At 42.1% G+C, this 21,680-nt stretch overlaps 1 protein-coding gene across 1 annotated transcript in view; it reads right to left on the reverse strand.

The window, feature by feature from the left end:
* SH3RF3 (SH3 domain containing ring finger 3) overlaps nt 1–21,680 on the reverse strand; it is a 245,389-nt gene that overhangs the window by 11,431 nt on the left and 212,278 nt on the right. Inside the window, exon 9 of the mRNA XM_069004839.1 lies at nt 1,100–1,437. Coding sequence (XP_068860940.1) covers nt 1,100–1,437 — 338 coding nt within the window. The remainder of the gene's footprint in view (nt 1–1,099; nt 1,438–21,680) is intronic.

Genomic DNA, 21,680 nt, shown 5'->3' on the forward strand with positions numbered 1-21,680 from the left:
CTGTCAGCTTCTCAACCAAATTCCAACCTTCATCCTTCATTCAGGAAAACACTGTATAAGTTATGGACTGTCCTGTAATATCCCTTGTTATGCATCATCTGCTTCATGATCCCAACTGGATTCAGGGTCAGGTGGCTTGCCCAGTCCATTTCCTTCAGTCTCTTTCATACACTCAGACAAAACTAGTTTCTTTCCAACTTCTGTGATTTTAAGGTTATTTCAAAATTGTTTTAAATGCCAACTCAAGAGTGTTCCCTGAACGGGTCTTTGAAAATTCTTCAATGCTTTTGTAAAAAACATGTTTTCCTCAATCACCTTTTCAATGTAAAGTATTTCAACAGCACTGTAGCTGTGTATTATCTATTCCCTTCCCAGTTCTCAAACTGCAGTCTTGTAGAAAACATTTATCTGAGGCCAGTGTGACTCTGCATGTGGATTTGAATTGCCTCTTTTCTGCACCCCCCTACCTCTTTTCTGGTCAGTTACCTCTCTCTCCACCTGCTTTTGTGTTTTGGTGTTCCTATTCTTTTCTTTTCAGGTTTGCAAAGTCAGTTACTCCAAGGTACCAAGGTGTGGAGCAGGCTGCTGAAATGAACTCCAGAATCACCGGCACATCCCTCTCTAGAAATGAGCTAAATTTTTTGTAACAGGTCACTGAAGATGGCCATATCTGTAAGTATTCTAAACAAGAAGAATTTGAAACAGTCTTTGGTATTGCAGAACAGGACATGTCCAGATGAGACATACTATGTCAAGTCCTTAAGCGAAAATACAGGAATCCCATTCAAAATGTGGCATTTGCCAACAGCATTTACACCATTTGGGCTGAGAAAGCACTGCTGTCCTCCACATTTAGACCAGGGCTCTACAGTGTCATGGACAGGTGCTTTTAAACACTTCTTTAAACCTGCATGGTGTATCAAATGATTTTCAATGGGACAGGGCATGTAAGCCCTGTCTTCCTAAAAGACAGCTGAGCCACCTACAGTCAATCCATAGAACCTCAAAACTGCAACAACCCTTGAGCAAAGTTTAACTTTCATCCCTCCTCCAAATGCTCCCTGTGGATGCAGACAACCTCAGGAGAAAAACAGCTTACCTTTCCCGGGGCAAAGGCTTGGGCTCTGGCCGAATAGCTGCCATGGAAGAGAGGGGTGGCCTGGCAGGTGAAGGGATGGAAAAATTCAAATCCAAGGAGCCTGTTTTCCTGTGCAGAGGCTCCAGCCCCATGGCTCCTTGCATTTCACTCTCGATAGGGCATGAGCCAGCTCTGCCGTGACTGGAGAGGGAGGACAGCTCAGGCCCCACTGCCCCTTGCAGAACTCCTTCAATGGCTGTCTGGGGGTCATGTGTGGGGGACACAGATGGTGGGGAGCGTGACTTCTTTTTTGTTGATGCTCCTGCTAGAAGTTTCAACAGCCCACTCTTCTTCTCCTTCTGCAAAGGAACCAAACAAAACATGGGCAGTGAGGAGACATACCAACTCCCTTTGTTTTTGTTTTGGAAAACCTCCATGTAGAGAGGCAGGAAACCTCTCAAAACTGTCATAGAAATGGATCCAGGTAGAACTTGAGCTTTCTGTAATAAAGATCCTATGAAAATCCATCCCCATCAAAAAGGGCTTCAACTCAGTAGAGCAAGGACCAAACATACTGCAAAGATTACCCCCATTTTCAAATCTATCCAGGCAGTGATCATGTGCCTTTTGAAAGGAGTGCAGCTACAGTGGTACAGCAAAGCTACAAACTTCCCATGCAGAGAAAACAGCAAGGAGAGTGCTGCCTCTCTCTTCAAGGAGAACCCTGTTCCTCAATAGAGATACATCCCACAAGTGAAAAATCAGGACCCATGGCTAAAAACCTCTGCTGGGAAGCACAATGAGCTGAAGAGAGATTTCAGATCCCAGCCCACTGCAAGAGAAGCATTCATTACTGCCTCTTTTACTACCTGATGCAGATTTACAGTAGGGAGAACGGAGGCACAAGAGTCGGGTTTAATACCTCTTTCCAGAATGTGCTCCCCTTTACATCCGGCATCACACAGCAGTAACTATTCGTGTCTCCCTCCCAGAAGTGGGTCACTTCCCCTCATGTGTTAAGGTAAAGGTATCACCTTGATGTTTGAAGATAGACCACAAAATTCACAATTGGCAATTGCAGTGGCAGTGCATGGGAGGTTTCAAAGTTCTACAAGGATTTCTGACACAGAGAAATGAAAAGATGATAACAGCACCCTTTCAATTAATGGGGGAAAAAAAAGTTTAGCCTGCATTACTGAGGAAACACATCTGACCTTTTGGATTTTATAAGAGTGTACGAAATCCTGCTGCACATTTACCTCAAGCACACACAAATACCAAATACTGTCTTTCATCTTGAAAGTTTTTTGGCTAGAGGTTTGTATGTAGAAGCTGGGTATCCTCTGGTACATGCTCTACAATGCTAGGTTAGAGTTGCAACCAGCAATGCCGTGCAGTAAATTTTCCATTTTTTAAAAATGATACAAGAAGTTCTGCAAAGGTCTATTAGATTTCTTACTCTTTTGTCAGAAACACAAGCCATTACTCAAACTATCTTCAGAGACTCAAAGCTGTGAGGTTTAGCTGGATTTGATAATTTGCTCAATAATAGGATCCCAGGGGATAAAATCAAACCCAGAAACGGCAAGACTTATGGAAAAGAAACTATCTCTCTATATTTAAGCAGGAACACTCATTGGAAATATAAGCCAGTAATTTATTTATTCTCTGTAGACAAAATGTCCCATGCAAGGTTTAAAATCATGCTCTTTTATGTTCTGACTGCTGAAGTAATTTCTCAAAGCAGCTTTAAAGAATAGAAAGGCTATGATAAGATAAATATAAGCTTTTAGAAGATGCTTGGATTTACTACAGTAAATGTACTAGGAGCATCTGGTATCTCTGCTTCCAAAGTTCTTGTTTGCACTCTTTAACTGTCATGGACTGGTAAGAAAACAGAAATACCTTAGATGTCAAGACACAGAAGAGATAAAAGGAAGTACAGTTGTCACAGATCCAAAGTCCACTAATTTTTGAAGAGCAGAGTCTGAAATGTGCATCCAGATCCTGGTCTCCTACATACCACTGGTTATGTCTTAAAAGAGTGTTTTGCACTTACAGGATGAAAGGATCCATCCTGTGAAGATGTTCACCCAGGCAGAATCCATGGTAGCTAAGGGAGCCTGGCCATATGGCACCACCAGGTCAAAAAAATTAAATCAATTCCCCTGGAAACAACAGGAAAGCAGACCAAATGCCCCTGATAAATATCTTCTTTCCCTGATGGGAAGGGACTGTATGGAAAGTGTGCATTCTGCAATTTATGTGAAACACCGGAAAAAATGCTTCAGTTTTTCTCTTGTTGTCTAATTAAGAAATATTGTTGTTGTCATCATTATATAAAATTTTTGCAAAACTCTTCTTTCCCTGTGGCACACTGAAACAACAGCTCTAATGATCCCAGCATCCTGTGTCAATATGTATTTGAAGGTGTCCAAAGGTCAGTGACAGAATACAATAGCCATTGTGGGGCTCTGGAGAAACGGCTATTGTGCAGCAGTGAGCACTTTGAGCCTCTTTAATTGGCAGCCTTGCAAATGCAAAGTAACCATGTGAACTAAAGCCCTGTATAACGAACAATTAATATTCCTATGTGGTAGCAGCTTTTCTAATTTTTGCTTCTAATTTAAAATACCTTGGCAAGCTTTCATTAGAAAAGCCTTGTGCAACTTACACCATTTAAGGCACAGAAGCAAAAATATTTGGAATAAAGGAGGTGCATACACTCACACCTGCCTACACATTAAAAAGCAGATGAGTCTGACAGCCATTCAATTTTGTTTACAAGAACGGCTTCCACTCTTCAGGGTTAGCCCTGGCATAAATTTCTACTCTTAAGCTACTATCACTTAGATAACAGGAAGCTGTAATGAACTTGCTGAAAAAGTAGAACTTTGTTCTACTTTAATAAAAGGAAAAATAAAGAATTGATTTTTAGCCCCCACTGAGCAATTTACTAGACTTCTGAAACTAAGATCTGTGGTCTTGGAAGAGAGAAGATGACTTAATTCAATTGCTAAGCCTAGTCAGAACCTGAGCAGTACCATCCTTCCAGTCATAGCCTTGGGCAAGATTTAAGAGGTGACCTGATACCAACCACTTTGTGTTCGTGGAGATTAGACAATATGTCCAGCTCTTTCTCCCTTTGAGTCTGGCTCTCAGCCTTCTGCTATCACATGGCCAGATCCTCTGCTGATTCGATCAGAGCATTTCAAGCAAAAGAAGGACTGTCAGGAAGTGACAATTTACTGTGATGTCTCTCATGAGAAACAGATTGGGTTTGAACCTTCTGTGATCAGCAGTTCAACCTAAACCTCCTCCCTCTATCTGTAAAATGGGACTAAGTTGAAACTCCTCCTTGTGCTGTGGGAATTTGTTAATGATTCCAGTGTTACAAAGCTCTATAATTCTTTGGGAGCAACCAGCTCTTTTTTTGGGCTTTAATATTAAAAAAAAAAAAAAAAAAAAAAAGGAATGGGGTGTTAGTATGCAGTCCCAGTAGTGATTTATTGCAAATGTCCAAGTATTATGAATTCATTTAATATTTAGTGTAATAGCAGCCATCCTTCTCAAGAAATTAATATTTATATGTCTATTCAAGACAGTCCTTCACCAGTTTCACTGTAAATCAATGAAGCATTAATGGGCATAAATGCTGTAGAGAAATCTACACTGATTGGTTACAGACTCCGTTGCTTTTGAAAAGAGATAATAAGTTTACAGGGGACATATCTGATGACTTTCAGAAATTAAGTTTTTGAATTAAAAGAAAGATAGTTCACTTTTTTTCCATTCACAGATGGTTATTTTATTGTTTTCTAGGAAATCTGTAATCTACTGAAACAGCTGTGTAATTATTGAGTTTTCTTTGTCTAGTAGCTACATTTCCAACTGACTGCAAACTGTGTTTGACATCCCTACCTCCTGAATCTGCCAAGGTCAGACCTTCACATCTGTGTTGATGGATGGATTCACAGTGTGGACAGCACTTCTTCCATCTCCTGGTTACTGCCCACATGTTTAACTGAATTTAAATCAACACCTTTGTGTTGCCCAGGTTTTATTCTAGGGCATTCAGTGTCAAAACTTCCAAGCCATTAATTTCAAAAGGATTCAAAGAAAAGCAAAAGAACAAAATTAGCCCTTACAAATAAATTCCAGGCTGCTTCTAGTTAAGAGAAAAAAAAATGGACTGGGAACACAGACAGTATAGACAACTCAGAATTTTTTCTCTGGCAAAGCTTACAGTGGAGGCTCTGTTCCTATGGTGTAGCATGAAGGAATCTCAAAGGAAATCAGTCTCTAGCAGCACAAGGATGGGATGGGCAGCACTTCTGTGACCCTGAAGCATACCCTTAGGGAAGCTAGCACTTGGACAGGGGTAAGTTCCTCTTGTTATGCCACTTCGAGAATGTTTGGAAAAGTGAATACCGTCTGAGCTTAAGAACTCATGAAGGATTAGATCAAAATTAAAGTCTGAGATATGTAAATGTTGAAATATTTTGCTTCACAGTAATTGGGGATGATTTTTCCCCTCATTAATAACTCACTTGAAGATAATAACTAGCTCTTCTTTCAGCTTCAGAGATGAGATGAGCACAGAATGCAGCTACTTCATTGACGACTGAGTGATAATGGAGTCCCCAGTCTGCAAAGCAATAATCATGCCATAATCTAAATACCAATTTCATGTACTGGCTATATTAATATAGATCTATTTTTTTTAAACCACCCAAATGCACAGAACATTCTGGTTTAGTTTTCTTCCTCTGCAGCTCCTAATACTTAATTTTCTACCTCTCCAGGTTCATTAAACAAATGAGGAAACCTTACTGCAGCTGATAGAAAAGCTGTCTCCAGTCACTGAAATGAGGTAATTTCTCATGCAACACCAGTTACATCAATAGATAAGAGAGCCAGAGAGAGAAGAAGAGGTTTCATTTAAAAATGAAGAAAAAAGAAACAAAACTGCTTAAATGCTGCCCTGAGCCCTACGAGGGCTCAAATGCCCTCACAAATCAGGAACTCGTCTATCAGTCAGTACCCCCAAACCACCACTTTTATTACTTGTTTTACTTGGTCAGTGCTTGTTTGAGTAAATTTAAGTTAGTGGCTGGAGAACGGTGCATTTTTATTCTGATTCCATTATGGCTACTGGTGATTGATGCTTGCATTGTAACAGTAGGTCGTATTTTGGGTTATGCCTCTGAGGAAAAAAGCTATCTGGGTTTTTTAAATCTGTAAAATTATTTGACTTCAGATTTTGATAATCTTTCAAAAAGCCCTGCCAACCCCCCCCAAACCAATATTGTCTCAAAGGAAAGCTTAAGGTCTGAAATATCTTTGGATATGTATTTATCATTTGCAACTTGCCACTATTTCTCATGAGGAATTGATCGACTGTGACATGCTGAACAAGACAACAGCAATTACTTACTACACAATTTCTTCTGATTTTAGGGAAAGACTAGTTTAGTATCATATACTGTACAGAAATACTTGCCAAAGATTTAGTTTTTAATGGAGACAACTCTTCCTGGCCACAAGTCTACTATTATAATCTCAGTATACATGTTACATGCCAAGAAATAAAAAGGATTTTAGGATGACAGTATCTTTAGCTTTTAAATTCCAGTGACAGTAACATGCATACAGATGTGCACAAAAATATTAGACTTATTTATTATTAATTTGAAGATAGATACTATTAAAAACAGGGGAAAATAAGTAAAATGTCTTGCTAGACCTGACTGGGAATTTTAAATGTTTTGAGAACAAAACTGAGAATAAGAAATTAGTGTTCAGGTCCCAATACAGCAAAGCACATAGGCACTTCATCATGTGCTCTTGTTGAACTAAGGCAGATGCAAGGCTCTAGAGACTACAAAAAGAGATAAAGAGGGAATCCAAAAATATATTTCAATATTCAATTTAGATGGAATATTAGATCTTTCAAACACTGGAGCAAAGTTAAAGGCTAGCTCAAAGGGAGAAAAAAAAGCAACTGGAGAGGAAGCAGAGAGTCTCAGCTATCGCTAAGCTTCCCGGAGGCTGCTGAATTCAGAAAAGGTAGAAGGTAAAAGGGACTCTAACACGGTTAATGGTGAATGAGGGACAGATGACTTGCTACACTGACACTGTAGCAGTTTTAGTGGTACTTTTTCATGGGAACAGCTGAAACACAGCACAGTAGAAATGAGAACTACTGCTGTGATGAAGTAACTCAAAATTGTGTACAGATAAACTGAAATGCAAGAACACTACCAAAGAAGTGATGAAATCATGGTTCTCATGAAGACTGTGTGACATTTCCACTTATTTCTAAGCACCCACCCTCTCTAGAACGAAGATCAGATGAAAGTGTTTTAGTCCTAATTTTAGTTCACCTCTTCCTTCGAAGCGTGAGCAACCTCTTTGGTACTCAAAAGAAAGCAGTAGGCCTGGTATCCTTGTACATTTCACATTCAGCTTCTTTCTTTGCTCAGCACTTCACTGCATTTTGATTATCCTACAACAAGTAAGGGAAGTTTGGCTCAAAGCACTGAGATCGCCCCTCTCTGCTCTCCTCTCCTGCTCACCACACTCCCTACATAGAGAGGCATCAAGTATACTTTGGGGATGCTCGGAAAGCAGAAAACTGACAGGAAATACTGACCTAAAGAATCCCTTCCTGCAGAGAAGGTACTTGGGAAATGGATCAGTTATCTCCCACAGTACAAGAATTAGGGGGAACCTAAATGAGATTATCAGGCAAATGGTTGAAACTAAAAAATAGGAAGCACTTTTTCACACAACACATAATTAAATGGGGACTTCATGCACATAGTATTGTGGAAGCCAAAAGTATGAAGAGGTTCAAAGGGGATTAGACAAATTAATGGAGAACAGACCTAGCAAGGGCTATTAAAATAGTGGTATGAATCCAAACTGTGCTTCAGTAAATCCCAACAGGTAAATGAAACAGTACTTAGAGCATAGACAGGGTAACTTCACCTCACTATAAAGAGATTGTAAAAACAGTAACATTCTCAGAATTATTGCTATGGTAAAAAATTTAGGTATTTTGGCAAAAGCTTAGGAAACAGGACTAAACCAGGAATGAGCCCTCCCCTGTGCCCTCTCAGCTTTGGGAAATCAGCTGTTCAGAGACTTCCTCAGCTGCAAGGGTCTGAGAGAGGGCAAAAGCCAGCCATCAGGATGCAGTGTCAGCCAAGGAAGAGACACAAAGGGTTGGGAACTGCAATCCCAGAGCACTTTCACAGCCCTGCAACTGCTGTTTGGATTCCTCAACTCCATCTCTGCTGTGCAAACCACAGATCGAGGGCTGCTGCACTCACACTGAACCAAGGAGCCTCAAAAGTACTGATGGCAGGGCTGACAAGGCCCTATTCTTTCTTGGATACCAGTTTGCTTCCTAACCTGACGTTGCACTGCCTTTGTACATGCCAAGGGCTTCCTTGCAGCAACCACGGGGGTCTCCTACATTATGATACACCATGTCTTGAAGACCTAACCTAATCTGAAGCCTAGAAATGTTACACCTTTGTTTTAATACAAATCAAGGTGCCTAAATGGTTTAGGCAACTATGGAAGACTAACTGTACTTTCTAGAGAATTTATACAAAACATCTGGACAGACCATGAGCGTTCTTGTGAAATTCTATGTTCATTTATTCAAACTAGAGGATAATCTATCACAGCTTGACCGACAGCACAGGATTCTGAAATAAGAAAAAGATGTACAAATAAATTAACTGCTAGACGAACTGCTTAAAATTAATGTTTCTAAACAAGATGATTTAGACTGACTGGTTAGCTTGCTGCTCCTTGTCTCTCATAAGGAAGTGAAAACGATTTATTCGTCCTGGGAAGCACTGGGAGCAACACTCTCATTTTGCAGAAAGCCAGAGCAAGCTCACTCACTGAACACCTGAATGAAAGAGAATCAATGGCAGAAGTCACAATGTGCTTCGACATACTTCAGTCTTATACGTAGTTGGCTCTGGCTCTACCCATTCACAAGGGATAGATTTTGTTTCAGAAGCAAACAGTTAAAGTTGCTTGGCCTTGCTTTGTAATCTTGTTAAATGACAGGCAAATGACACTTGTACTTTTATGGAAAGCAGAAACATGAGGGTAAATGGTTTGGATTAGTGGCCATCTTGTGCCTTATCCCTGATGTATCTATCTACTCCTGCTTGGCTGATCTTGTTCCAGCAGCTGTGCCACCTCAGGCTGTAATTTCAGCACTTCCAACAAACTACATGGTATTGGGCTGGTCTGCACTCAGAGGGAAGACTGCTTGTGGAAAAATTAGGTATCACATGAGGCATATTCTTCTCTCAAAATCAATTCCCCACTGGAAGAGAAAAAAGGTCTGTCTGTGGACAGTGCAAAATTGCCAGAATTTGTGTGTACTAGACACTGGAAGACATTACAGTGAAATAATTCCTTCCAAGGATTAAACAGTTCCTAAAAGATGCATTTAGTTGGAGACTGAGGAGTCAGTTGAGACTGGCAGAATACATCATACCTGCATGGACTGCAGCCTAGAGGAGATCAAAGCAGAAGCTCCTCTTGCTTGTATTTCTGAAAATTATATGGGTTTTGCACTGCTGCTGGGTCAGCCTGGACTGAGTGAGGGACAGGAATGAGAGAGGCCCTGATGGTCCTCAGATGGTCTGACATTTTAGAAGCAGGTCCCTCACACCATCAAAGCCACAAGCATGAAGATTTTGCTCTCTCTGAAGGCTGACCTCCAGTTTTGGCAGCTATCACAGCATCAAATCTGAGCATCCCCCAAAAATTTCTGATTTATTTAATGCATTAAAAACATCAGGCCTTGCCCCTACTCCCTCCTACCATCATGACAGTGTATCTCAAACAAAGCAAGTGATACTACTAACATGCTCAAGCTGATGGCTTCTTTTCTGGGCTTAAGAGAAGCTCAGCCTCTCAGCACACAGGGGTGTGCAGGGAGTCACAGCTGCTATTTTTCCACGGGCATTACAGGCCCCACTGGGATGTCTCTTGCACAGGGACAGAACTGTTGTCCTGCACACTGATGTGTAATCAATTACTGAAGTGTGTAAGCTTTGCAGGCAAAGCAGCTGAGGTTTCTGCAACCTCCCCTGTCAGCTGTGTGACAGGCGTTTTACTCCTACTATGTTTCCAAGCAGCCCCGTGAATTACTCCTCGGACACACTAAGATGACTGAAATAGTTTTCTCCCATGAAGATCAATTGATCAAGTATATTCTCTAAAAAAATGAAGAAAGAATCCCAGAATAATTTTAAATTATTGCCAAGAAAGTGGCTTTCAGGGTCATAGGAATGACCAGGCATGTAAATGACAATTTCTTTGATAAAGTCACCAAGGAACTGTCCCTTTCCAAATGCCACAACACTTGGATTGTAATTACTAGTGAGCTTTGCAAGCAAAAAGCTTGCTTTCTCAAGTCTTGGCAGCACATGTCATAAGAGCATCCTCTCTTCAGCAAAAACGAATATTTCATCTTTTTTCCTAGTTTTCTCTTTTTGCTGCTTAAAAAAATACCCCCTCCCACATTTGCTAAAAATACCTGTCTTGGTTTGAAAGACAGGTGTCTGCTAAGGAAGGCAGAAGCCTCCCTTGGAATGGCAGATGCAACCCCCTTCCCTCCAAATTATTATAATTTTGAAATCAAGGGGCTTTTAGGCAAAGATGTGGAAAATAGGAATAACAGTTCTTTACTATGATATATCTATATGTGTATAACCAGTCAAACAAACAACAGTAACTCTGGCAGTAACAGCAAACAATCACAAACCCAGTCCCAGCCTTCTCGGCTGCCGGGCCCTTTCCCCTCGGGTGCAGTTCCGCTCGCAGCCGGCAGGGGCGCTGGCGGCTCCCGGTGAGCAGGGCAGGTGCGATGGTTCCCCCGCGGCTGCAGGGGGCGCTCCGGAGCGAGCTCGGGGAGCACGCGGCAATGGCGCCCTGGGATCCCGGGGAGGGATGGGACAAAGAAACTTCACAAAGCCCTGGGCAGCCGATCCCGGTGTCCGGCTGGACCCTCGGGAACAGCAGGCTGGAACAAGAGGCTGGAACAAGAGGCTGGAACGGCAGGGACGAGCACAAATCCCAGGTGGCAGATGAGATGTATCCAAACGGGGAACCCCCCGGAGGTCTGGGCAGGCAGGGCGAGCACGGCTACAACGCAGCGAAGGCTCGAAGCAACGGCGGGGCAGGGCGGCCACAGCCCGGATCCAAGCAGGGCAGGGAAGGCGGGCTTGGGATCCCGGGGCTTCTCCAGCAGAAGGAAAAGCAGCCGAAGAAAGCAGCCTCCCTCTCTGTCCTAACGCTGAGACCGACTGCCCACACATCCAGGTGAAACAAAAAAAGTAGCCAGCTCTTTTGTTTTTCTTAAGTATCTGGCCATTTATTCCCCTAGCAACACGTATGGGAGAAATTCCTTTAACATGGAAAAAAAAAAAAAAAAGAAAAAAAGAGAGCTCCTAAAACCCCAACATTATCCTATACTAAAGATGGGTCTTTAGGAATATAAAATTCCTCTTTGTTAAATTAAAGTGCAGAGCAAGAAGGATCAGCAATGAAAAACAGAGCTAACCAAAAAGAACAACTAGGGCATAAGCAGGGAAGGGGAGTCAATAGGACTGTGGGGTTTTGTTCGTTTTGTACTAACCCTGGTTTTACTTTGCTATCCTGTCCCTCCATTCTACCTTCCCTTCATTTGTGTTTAGTCCTCTTCTTTTTCCCTGACACATGACCTGCAGGTATGACCATATAATGAAATGCAACTGAGTTACACTGATTTAACTAATTACTGCTTGTCACGTGTGCCACCTAAGCCAATGTTTTCCATTGCCTCATCCTACCCCAACTGTGAGACAAAACACATTAGCTCAAATGTCAAGCTTAAAGTGATTTGGGTAACCCAAGACATCTGAGGATATTCTTTATTCCAGAGCTGACAGTAGGGTAATATCAGTGATGCAGCCACTGAGAAGCATCTCATAGGCTACACAGAGAGTCACATCTGTAACCTCAAGTGCTCTCCGAACACAAATTTGTTGCATGTCTGGATTGTGCTATGCAATAAGGCAGTGACATCTGGTTGGTGTTTTCATTTGCAACTACTGCAGAAATAATTACCAATGACAGCACATATACAGCATATTCCTCTTCACTCTGCCAGCTAGTTGACTGATGCAGAAGAGGCCAGTGTGACCTGAAATAAATGATAAATCCTGACAACCATTGGAAAGAAATGGTCAATTTTAACATGTAAGTTAAAAATGCTTCTGTGGAGATATTGGGCAAATACATTTCACATCTGAAAATGATGGAAACTATATAAAGATAAAATCACTACTGCACTGGAGCAGAAATGACAACTTTGTCATTCCATCTCATTCCATGAGCCTGCCTACCACAGCTGAAGATGAAAAACCCTTTACACAAGTCAGATAACGGTGCAAGACTGCAGGGGTTGATTGACAGACTGGCAGACTTTCTTATTTTCATTTTAGCAAAACAGAATGGGCAAACATTAACTTAGAATTGTCCCATCCTCAATTTGATCCTGGTTGATTGGAATGTCTCTGAATATAAAGATAACAGAATTAATAGTCCATTAGTTAAGCAATCACAACTTCTCTTCAAGGTCCTCTACTATGATTACTTTGCTGTATCTGACAATCTTCCCAGAGCAGAGTAGGCAATACGATGAGTATCTTGCACAGTTTGTTTCTTTCAACTTCTTCCTGCTAGAACAGCAACATGTGTGTTTGAGGAGCCCCTTCCAGTCTCCTTCTTTTTAACTCAGCAGTATTCATGCAAGAATTACAGCCATAGATAACCAGATGCTACCAGTTGCTTTGCAGTGTCTTCCAGTTAATGATTTTCTGTCAAACCAAGAGGACATTTCAAGTATGTGCCATCAGGGCTTGTCTCAGTCCCAGTGCTAGTCAATCTTTCCATTAATTACTTGCTGAGTGAGCTACTGAGTGTACTTCTAAAACCAGCAGTGGGTACTGAGCTGATTGAGTCCACAAGCAGTGTCCTGGTTTTACCTGGGATAGAGTTAATTTTCTTCATAGTAGATTGTATGGTGCTATATTTTGGATTTGTGACCACACAAGGGTAATAACACACCCTGTTTTAGTTAGCACGCAGCCCTTGCACACTGTTAAGGCCTTTTCTGCCTCTCGCCCACCCTACCAACAAAGGGGCTGGGGGTGCACAAGGAGCTGGGAAGGGACACAGTGGGGACAGCTGACCCTAAGTGACCAAAGGGATATACCAGACCATATGGTGTCATGCTCAGCAACTGAAAGCCTGGGGAAGAAGTAGGAAGTGGGGCACATTCACAGTGATAGTGTGACGGAGCCTGGCTGTCTGAAAGATGGCTGAAGATCTGCCTGTTGATGGGAAATGGTGAGTGAATTCCTTGTTTTGCTTTGCTTGTGTACACAGTTTTTGCTGTAACCACTGAAGTGTCTTTATCTCATTCCATGAGTTTTCTCACTTTTATGGATTCTTTCCCCCTTCCCACTGTGTCAGGGAGTGAGCGAGTGGCTTCCAGGGTGCCTGCCAGGGTTAATCCACAACAGTAGGATTAACCGGCTAAGAATTCAGAAGAATTTTCCTAAAATGGAGAAATTATTCCAAGTCACCATAATGAAATCTGCAAAGATAAGCATGATATGCAACTTTCAGGAATGAGAAATCAAATGCACAGATGTAAAATGAGGAGTGACTGGCCAGCCAGCAGCTCTCCAAAGGGACATAGAGTTACACTGGATCACAAACTGGGAGTGAGTCAAGATGCTGTGGTGAAAAAGAAAAACTTCATCTGTGAACTTACATATAAGTCATAGAAAGTGCTTATTCCATCCTAATTGGCACTAACAAGATCTCAGCACTACTCCACTCTGGGACACTGCTTTTAAGACTCCGGCAAGCTGAAGACTGCCCAGAGGAGAGCTGCAAGTGTAATCAGAGGCCTCGAAAATATTACTGTGAAGAAAGGCTGGGAACTGGGCTCAGTGAGGTTGAAAGAAGAGAATTCTCAGGGACTAAACACATTATTAGTTCTCTAACGTGAAAGGCTGTCAAGAGAAAGCTGATCAGCAGTTCCATCTGGAGCAAGATATGAAGAAGCAAGACTGAGTTATAACCATAAAAGATTCGTGAGGGATAACGGAATTTTCTGGCCTGAGGAGTATGAAAGGACAGGAATGGATCATTCAGGGAAGTTGCAGGTCTAAGTGGAATAATTTCAAGAAAAGTCAGACATCTGTGGTCGGTAGTTGGCATCCACCTGACTTTCTCATGGCTAATGAATGGAAATCCACCCCAGGCTTCAGAGCCACCATCCTTACTACCTCCCCTGTGCCACTGTCTCTGCTGGCCAGTTGTATCTCTCAGCCAGGTTCACTCTAAGTCTGCCAAGAGTATCTGGCTTAGATATAAAACCTGTCCAGAAAAAATTTTAAAAGTTGGAAAATCAGTTTCCTCTTTTATGTCCTGATCAAAGCCTAGATTATGCATTTCCCTTGCCACAGCAGGCACCATTGTGTGGATAGGATCTGCCTGCCTGACCTCCTCCCTTTTCTGTCTCAAAACTAAAGATATGAAAAATAACATGATGTTGTACAGGAGGGAATAGAGATCTCTGAGGTCATAAAAAAAGCCAGCTAGTTCCATTTTAAAATATACTAGTTCTGGACTGATCATGAATTGAGACAAAAAACTGTAACACAGGAAATCTACTTTACTGCAAAACAAGTTGGCCATGGACTCATATTAAATTACTTCTTCTCTCCCTGAGGCATCTGGTGATGAAGCCCAACGACAGTCTGCTTCTAGTGTGCTGAATACAGTGAGCTAGGACTAAAGTATAGTATTACAGCTTCTGCTGTCTTAACTTACAGGAGCATGTCAGTGAATATGAACCAAACAAAATATATGCAAAAAAAGGGAAAGCAACAGGTTGAGTTCTGCCTTTATAATAAATTGCTTTTTAGAAGGTTGACTGCTTGACAGACTATATTAATTGATTACAGGCAGTCTGCAGTTGTAGTGTCAGAGAAGTGACTTTTGCATGGTATACTTTTTGAATTCCTGAGACTGATCTTTTCTCCAGAGGGCAAAATAACAACATTTTTTTTCAGTCCTTCAGAAACGAGTACTGACTCCATGTCTTCACTTGGTCCAAAAGGAATTACTAGATGCTTGAGACATTCAGTCGAAAAAAATAACCCAGACTGACTCTAAAGTGGCTTTACCATTTGGCAAAAGAAAGGCTGAGGGCTTGTGAATCTTTATGCTGCTTCTGCAATAAGAATAACAAACAAAAGTGTACAAAATATGATAAATATCCCTTTGCTGTAACTTGGTTATGCCCTCAAGTTACATAACAAAAATAGAAACATGCCACAGATATTTGTTGATTGTTGTAACATGCTATTCCTACAGTATTGATGTTTGTCAGAAACTGCAATTTCATTTAGTTTACGTAATTCTTCTAGCAGAACTTGCTGAAAGATTTCTGCACTGATTGTAGATATTTTAAACCACCTAGGAAAAATACCAGTATCCATGTGATGAGAAAAAGAAACATGGGCACTGAAAAGTTGATTAGAGACAATTTTCACAGGAAAGTTCAGGCTTTGTCTCCATAAAAAAACTGCATTGGCACTTGAAATTCTTGTATCTCAGTGAGTAATCTCTGTTGCATCTTGGTGGTTTAAGACTTACTGCCTTGTGAATTCACAGTTGGAAAACCGCTGAAGAAAACAAACGAGTCCTGAATGTGTGGGATGCCAAGATGCCACCAACTCTGACACACTGCAAGTTGTTTCACTATTTTCAAGGCATCCAGCTTCCTACTCTCTTTTTCTGCTGGAATGGTTTCATCCTGCATGTCTTCCTTCCTGGGAGTGGTGGGGTAGCGTCAGCTCATGCCAGCTCTGTGTGTTACTGCTTCAGGCAGAAAGGAAAACTACAGGGACAGGAAGGAACAGAATTCACACTCTGGGTTTTTCAACCCATGCATCAGAATTGGGAACTTAATGTCATGAGGGAATGAGAGATCAAAACATGTTCTTCAGGAACAGGGCAGGGAGAGGGCAGAAGCCATGAGGGGATGCTCAGCTGCAGAGATGTGTGGTCTGGGGTGGGATTGGCCCCTATGATCCTGCAACAGGCAGAATGTGTCAATGTCTCTCACTGATAGCACAAGAGCGCTTACATTTCACCCGACTAATCCAAGGATGTACTTGCCATCCCCACCCACAGCCTGGCCCCATCCAGCCATCTGGTCCTGCATGATTTCTTCTGCAGGCAGGGGAATGCCATGGGAACGCCAGTGCTGGGATGCTCACACGCAGACACACACTCGCACACACATACGCCTCCAGCCTTCTGCTTCCAGTGCTCCCTTGCATGCTCTTTCTTTTGTCAGCTCTACTTTCCTCCTCAAGCCTACTAAGGATTTAGCAAAAGCTCATGGGACCTCTGTGCTATAAAATTAGGTCTCTACAGGTGCCAGGAGAATGCCGTGCCTTGGCATCCAAACAGCTTCATCTCCAGTTAGTAGATAAACTGAGTTTCCTCTTGAAGTTGAAGCACTCTCCATCTTCTCTTCCCCGGGATCCTCTTCCCCTTAAGGCTGCAGAGTGCAGCACAGAACCATTCAAAAGAGTGTTAGAGAAATCCACTGCGGACACTTGAGAAATCCGGTGACAGCACTGTGAGGCAGATAAGCAGAGGCGGGGGGAGAGGAGAGAAAAAAGGAATAGCTTTCGGAGACTGCTTGGCAGCAAAGTCAGCGCTTGAAATATCTGTGGGGAGTTTGAAAGCATTTCCTAACATCAAAAATGTGAAGAAGAAAAAGAAATTTTGATCAATGACTTATTGCCCTTGATCTAAGCAAAAAAATCCTAGCCAGTCAGAAATAACAGAAATCTGTTTTATTGTAAAGCTTAAGTTTTCTATGTTTTGACAGCTGGGGCTCATGCTTTTGGCTGGGTTATTTGCCAGCCTTAAAATATTTATCACTGAGTTGCCAGGTTTTTGTCCTTTCAAACTGAGCTCTAACGATGAAGGAGAAGGTGCTGGAGAGATTTTAAGCATGAGTTTTCTGCCCTAAAACTGAACTTTGTGGCCTGAATTCACATGACCAGAAAAAGAGGTTTCCACTCCCTGGCCAAGTTTCTGGTGAATCACTTGCTGGTCACTGAGCCAAGATTCACTTTCTGGAGCATGGGAAGTAGTGGCTCATTTGTGATGAAGACAGCCCCCTCGCCTTTGTTGAGAGGAAATGGATTAACAGTATGTATTCTGTGCACAAATCTTGAGAGAACTGAGCTAAAATATTCCAGACTAAAGCATCCTTACCAAGAAACAAACTGGAACACATTACATGGAAAAGTCAAAGCTGATTCTGAAAATGATCAGTGAAATGCTGGTGTTGGAGTCTCCAGGATCAACTCAGATGTCTTACAGAGTACTCAGGAAAATAAGTGTCACAGGACTTATTATTTTTGATGCAAACCTTTAGATTACTGTTCCAGTGTTGCTTCCTCTTAATGCATCCTACACTCATTCTAAGAATTCAAGTCAGGCTCTTCTGGTCTTGTGCAATTTTTTTACTGTTATGTCTTGCACTGTTTTCATTTAATCACTTGGTTGTTATCATTCCATTTCATACCTGTGCAACTTAGTGGGCTTTCTTAGGTGAACATAAGGGAAATATTTTTCCCCAAACTGAAAAATGTTAAATAATTTCATATCTGCTAGGAAGACTAAATTCCTCTTCCAGAAACTCAGGGTCTGTCTTATTGACTTTTTATCTGAAAAACCTGCTTGCATCAACTCTGTCCTTAGCTTCCTCTACTCATCCCAGGTGACCACTATTTTTGTCACATCATTTTATATCTACGAAATCCTTGCAAGTGCTCAACACTTCACTTTTGAGACTGATCTTTCATTTTCTGGATAAGGAATTAAAATGTCTTTGGGGATATGAAGTGATAACAAATCCTTTTCACTCAGGGACTAAGTTAATATGAGAAGTTGCAATGTAGAGACTAACACTTAGTAAGTAAAAACTGAAATTGCATAACTGTTTAGGATCTGGTTCCTCAGGCAGTTTCAGGTCTACCAAGTGATAGATTAATCGGACAGCTGTAATGCGAACTAAGGTCAAAGAGCATCTCGGAGTTCATGAAGCCAAATTTCTAAAGGGCCTTAGATCTAGTCTTCAACTCTACATAAAGCCAGGGTGGGCGACTAATTGTGCAGGCAGGAGGCCTGCACTGAGGGATGCTGCCAGGTAGGACTGAGCTGCAATTTAGGAGAAAGTAGAGGAAGTCACTGACAGGAAGAGGGAGTGGTGGAGAGGGAAGTCTCTCTGGTTATGTCTATTCTGGCACAAAGGACAAGGTCAGGATTTAGCAACAAACCTATGTCTGCATCTAGTAACTTTTGTGGTTTGGCTTATATAAATTTCCTGCTCTGCTCTGCACTGGTGCAGCCTCACCTCAAGTCCTGTGGGCAGTTTTGAGCCCACAATATAAGAAACATAGAAAGCTATTAGAGAGCATCCAAAGAAGGGCTATAAGATGGTGAAGAGCCTTGAGGGGAAGTCATGTGAGGAGCTTCTGAGGTAACTTATCTCATCCTGGAGAATGAGAGGAGACCTCACGCGAGTCTACAACTTCCTCATGAGGGGCAGTGCTCTCATGATCTCCTCTTTCTGGTGACCAGGGACAGGACCCGAGGGAACGGCCTGAAGCTGTGCCAGGGAAGGTTTAGGTTGGATATCAGGAAAAGGTTCTTCACCCAGATAGTGGCTGGGCATTTTAACAGGCTGCCCAGGGAAGTGGTCAGCACCAAGCCTGACAGAGTTCAAGAAGCATTTGGACAATGCTCCCAAGCAAACGGTGTACTTCCTGGAGCTGTCCTGTGCAGGACCAGGAGCTGAACTTGATGATCCTTGTGGGCCCCTTCCAACTCAGGATATTCTATGATTCTATGAACTAGCACCCTCCCAGGACAACGCAGGAGGATGATTTGGGCCACACCACTTACCAGGACTGTTCTTGATGAGCAGTCTGGATGTAGCCACCCTATTTTGGGCAGAGAAAAAAGCTTAGAAGCATGGATGCAAGTCATGAAGGGACATTTGCAGGGCCAGAAAACAGGCCTTGGCTTGTTCTGTTTTTCAGTGTAGTTCTCACACCGGCCTCATGCCAAACATACTGTATCATTTGAGGAATGCATTTATTTTGAGCAGTACTGATACTTGAGAAAGTGAGTGACACTGGTGAAAACAGACAGATGTTTACTCATTCAGTCTTCACATGCAAAACTGTTGGTGTGTGTTCAAAGTAATTTTCTGAAGATGTATCTCTTATCTTAACATCAGGAAATAGCAGCCTAGTGTATGTTCCATTTGTTGTGACTTGTTAATCTAGATCCTCTATATATTCCAGGTTCCTAAATTTAAAGCTGCAAACAGACTTGTTCTCTTAGCACACTTATAAGAAATGTTTAATTTTACATTGCCAATTTTCAAATATTTCAATATACTCTAGCTAGGTAAAACAGTAAGGAATTACTGTAACTCAGTGATGAATTAATGACTTACTTGATAGTGAAAGCTCTTATTTGCCTCTCTGTCAGCTCTTGGGCCAGACATTTTGGAAGGGTTTAATCAAAAGCCTCATCAAAAGCCAAATGAGTGGATTTTAAAGAAAGTTTAATTACAGTGGTCAAGCCACCCAGCATGATTTGCTTGATTTGATTAACATAATGAGGAGCTCATTTAATGAGAAATGCATTAATTCATTCAAACAAGTGGTTTTATCAGTGGTATTAAGCACCAACCCAGATTATGTACAGCAGAAACTGTTATAGCAAAAATTGAGCAAGGTCAAAGCAGTACTCATACTACAATTATAAGCTCTCAGCTGTAATCTACCAGTTGAACTTGAGTAGTATTCACCCTGCCCAAAAAAGCTGCATCCCTATTTTAAACAGCCCCCAAACCATGCAGTTTTGCTCCAATTCTACAGCTGAGATCTCCATCTCCTTCTTTCAGATATTCAGAAGGTTTGGGGACCGGGACTGAATTTTCTGAGTTTCAGATGGCTACACATGCAGATATTAGTAACAAATGACAAAGAGCTCAAAGGAACCCTGCTATGACTACATGACCTTAAAGAAAACGGATGTTGTCCATTTGCTCTTTGTTTTATCTCTCTCCTGACCCTGTGATGTCTTAGGGATGCTCCCATTCCTAACCTGGCACAGAGTGACTCTGGGGAAAAATTAGTATTTTACTGCTGGGGAAAGAAACTTCTTTCTTGCAAAAAGAAGAAAAAATTGCCTCGAGTGGGAAGTTTTTGAGAAAAAGAAGAGAGTCTCCTTCACACTTTCCTTTCTTCAACTGCCTTCTTTAGATACATTTCACATCCTATATTTCAACTTCCTCATTTCAGGACCCCTTCCTGTGGGCTTTGCACAGCACCCTTCACCTGCATGCCCCACTGGCACCCCTTCTCTGGTGCTCCCTGCTCTATCTCCCAGCAGCTGCCAATGCTCTTCTCTCTCCTCCGCTGCCCTGACCACCGTTACCTCTTCGACTTCTGCCGTGCTCCCTTACCTTTACTCAGGCCACTTGTTATTCCTGCAGCGTCTGCGCAACCCCTGCGGGAGCCTCCTTTCCTGCTGCTTCCTACTGTGCCCGTACAGCACTGAAACTTCTTTGATTTTCAAGTGCTCTACTTCTCAGCCTGCTTGGCTGCCAGAGTACTTTCCAAGTACTGTTGCACAGTGGACTTAGGCACTATCTATGGCACAGTTTTTCATTAGCTACCACCAGCAGCTGGTAAAGGAGACTGTACTCAAAACTGTTCCCTAAACAGGCAGGAGGCTGCTCAGGGAGCTGAGATGTGGAGCACAAGCCCAGTTGCAGACGGGATCCTCCGGGCATAGATGCATACCACCAAGTGAAGACTGGCATGGAGGTGGAATTTTACCTCCTGATTAAGTCAGCAGGAATATGACAGGAAGACACTATTATTAGGGTACCTAAATGAATGTAAGTACCAAGGTTCACCTGCAGCTTTTGAAGTTTGGATCAAGATCTTCAAGAAATAAGCTGAAGCAGAGAACTAAAGATGTCAAAAAAAAAGACCTAAGGATTTATTTGCTATATTAATAGAAAATGAGCGAGAAAATCATTCATGCTGATCTGAAAACCATAATCCTTGGGATTATTTCTGCCAGGAAATGTGGATTATTTCCACAAGGAAATGAGTAAAAGTCAGAATTGGAGTCCTTTGATTTTAGAGAAATCTTGGGATCTGCCTATATGTGACTGCTGCACACCAACAGGAACCTGTGATATTGGCATACAAACATTTGCACAGAGGAAAGCATCAACAGTGATGGCTGCACCAAACACTCAGCAAGGCTATTTCCACAGTGAAATTGATTCCATCTTGGAACAAGCAACACAAACAGCCTACATGGACTCACTGCAGAAGCTGCCCCTTGGTGTCATATTTAGTATCCCTGAGTGGAATCTATG

The sequence above is a fragment of the Aphelocoma coerulescens genome, chromosome 1, assembly GCF_041296385.1.
Source record: "Aphelocoma coerulescens isolate FSJ_1873_10779 chromosome 1, UR_Acoe_1.0, whole genome shotgun sequence".
Taxonomy (NCBI): Eukaryota; Metazoa; Chordata; class Aves; order Passeriformes; family Corvidae; genus Aphelocoma; species Aphelocoma coerulescens.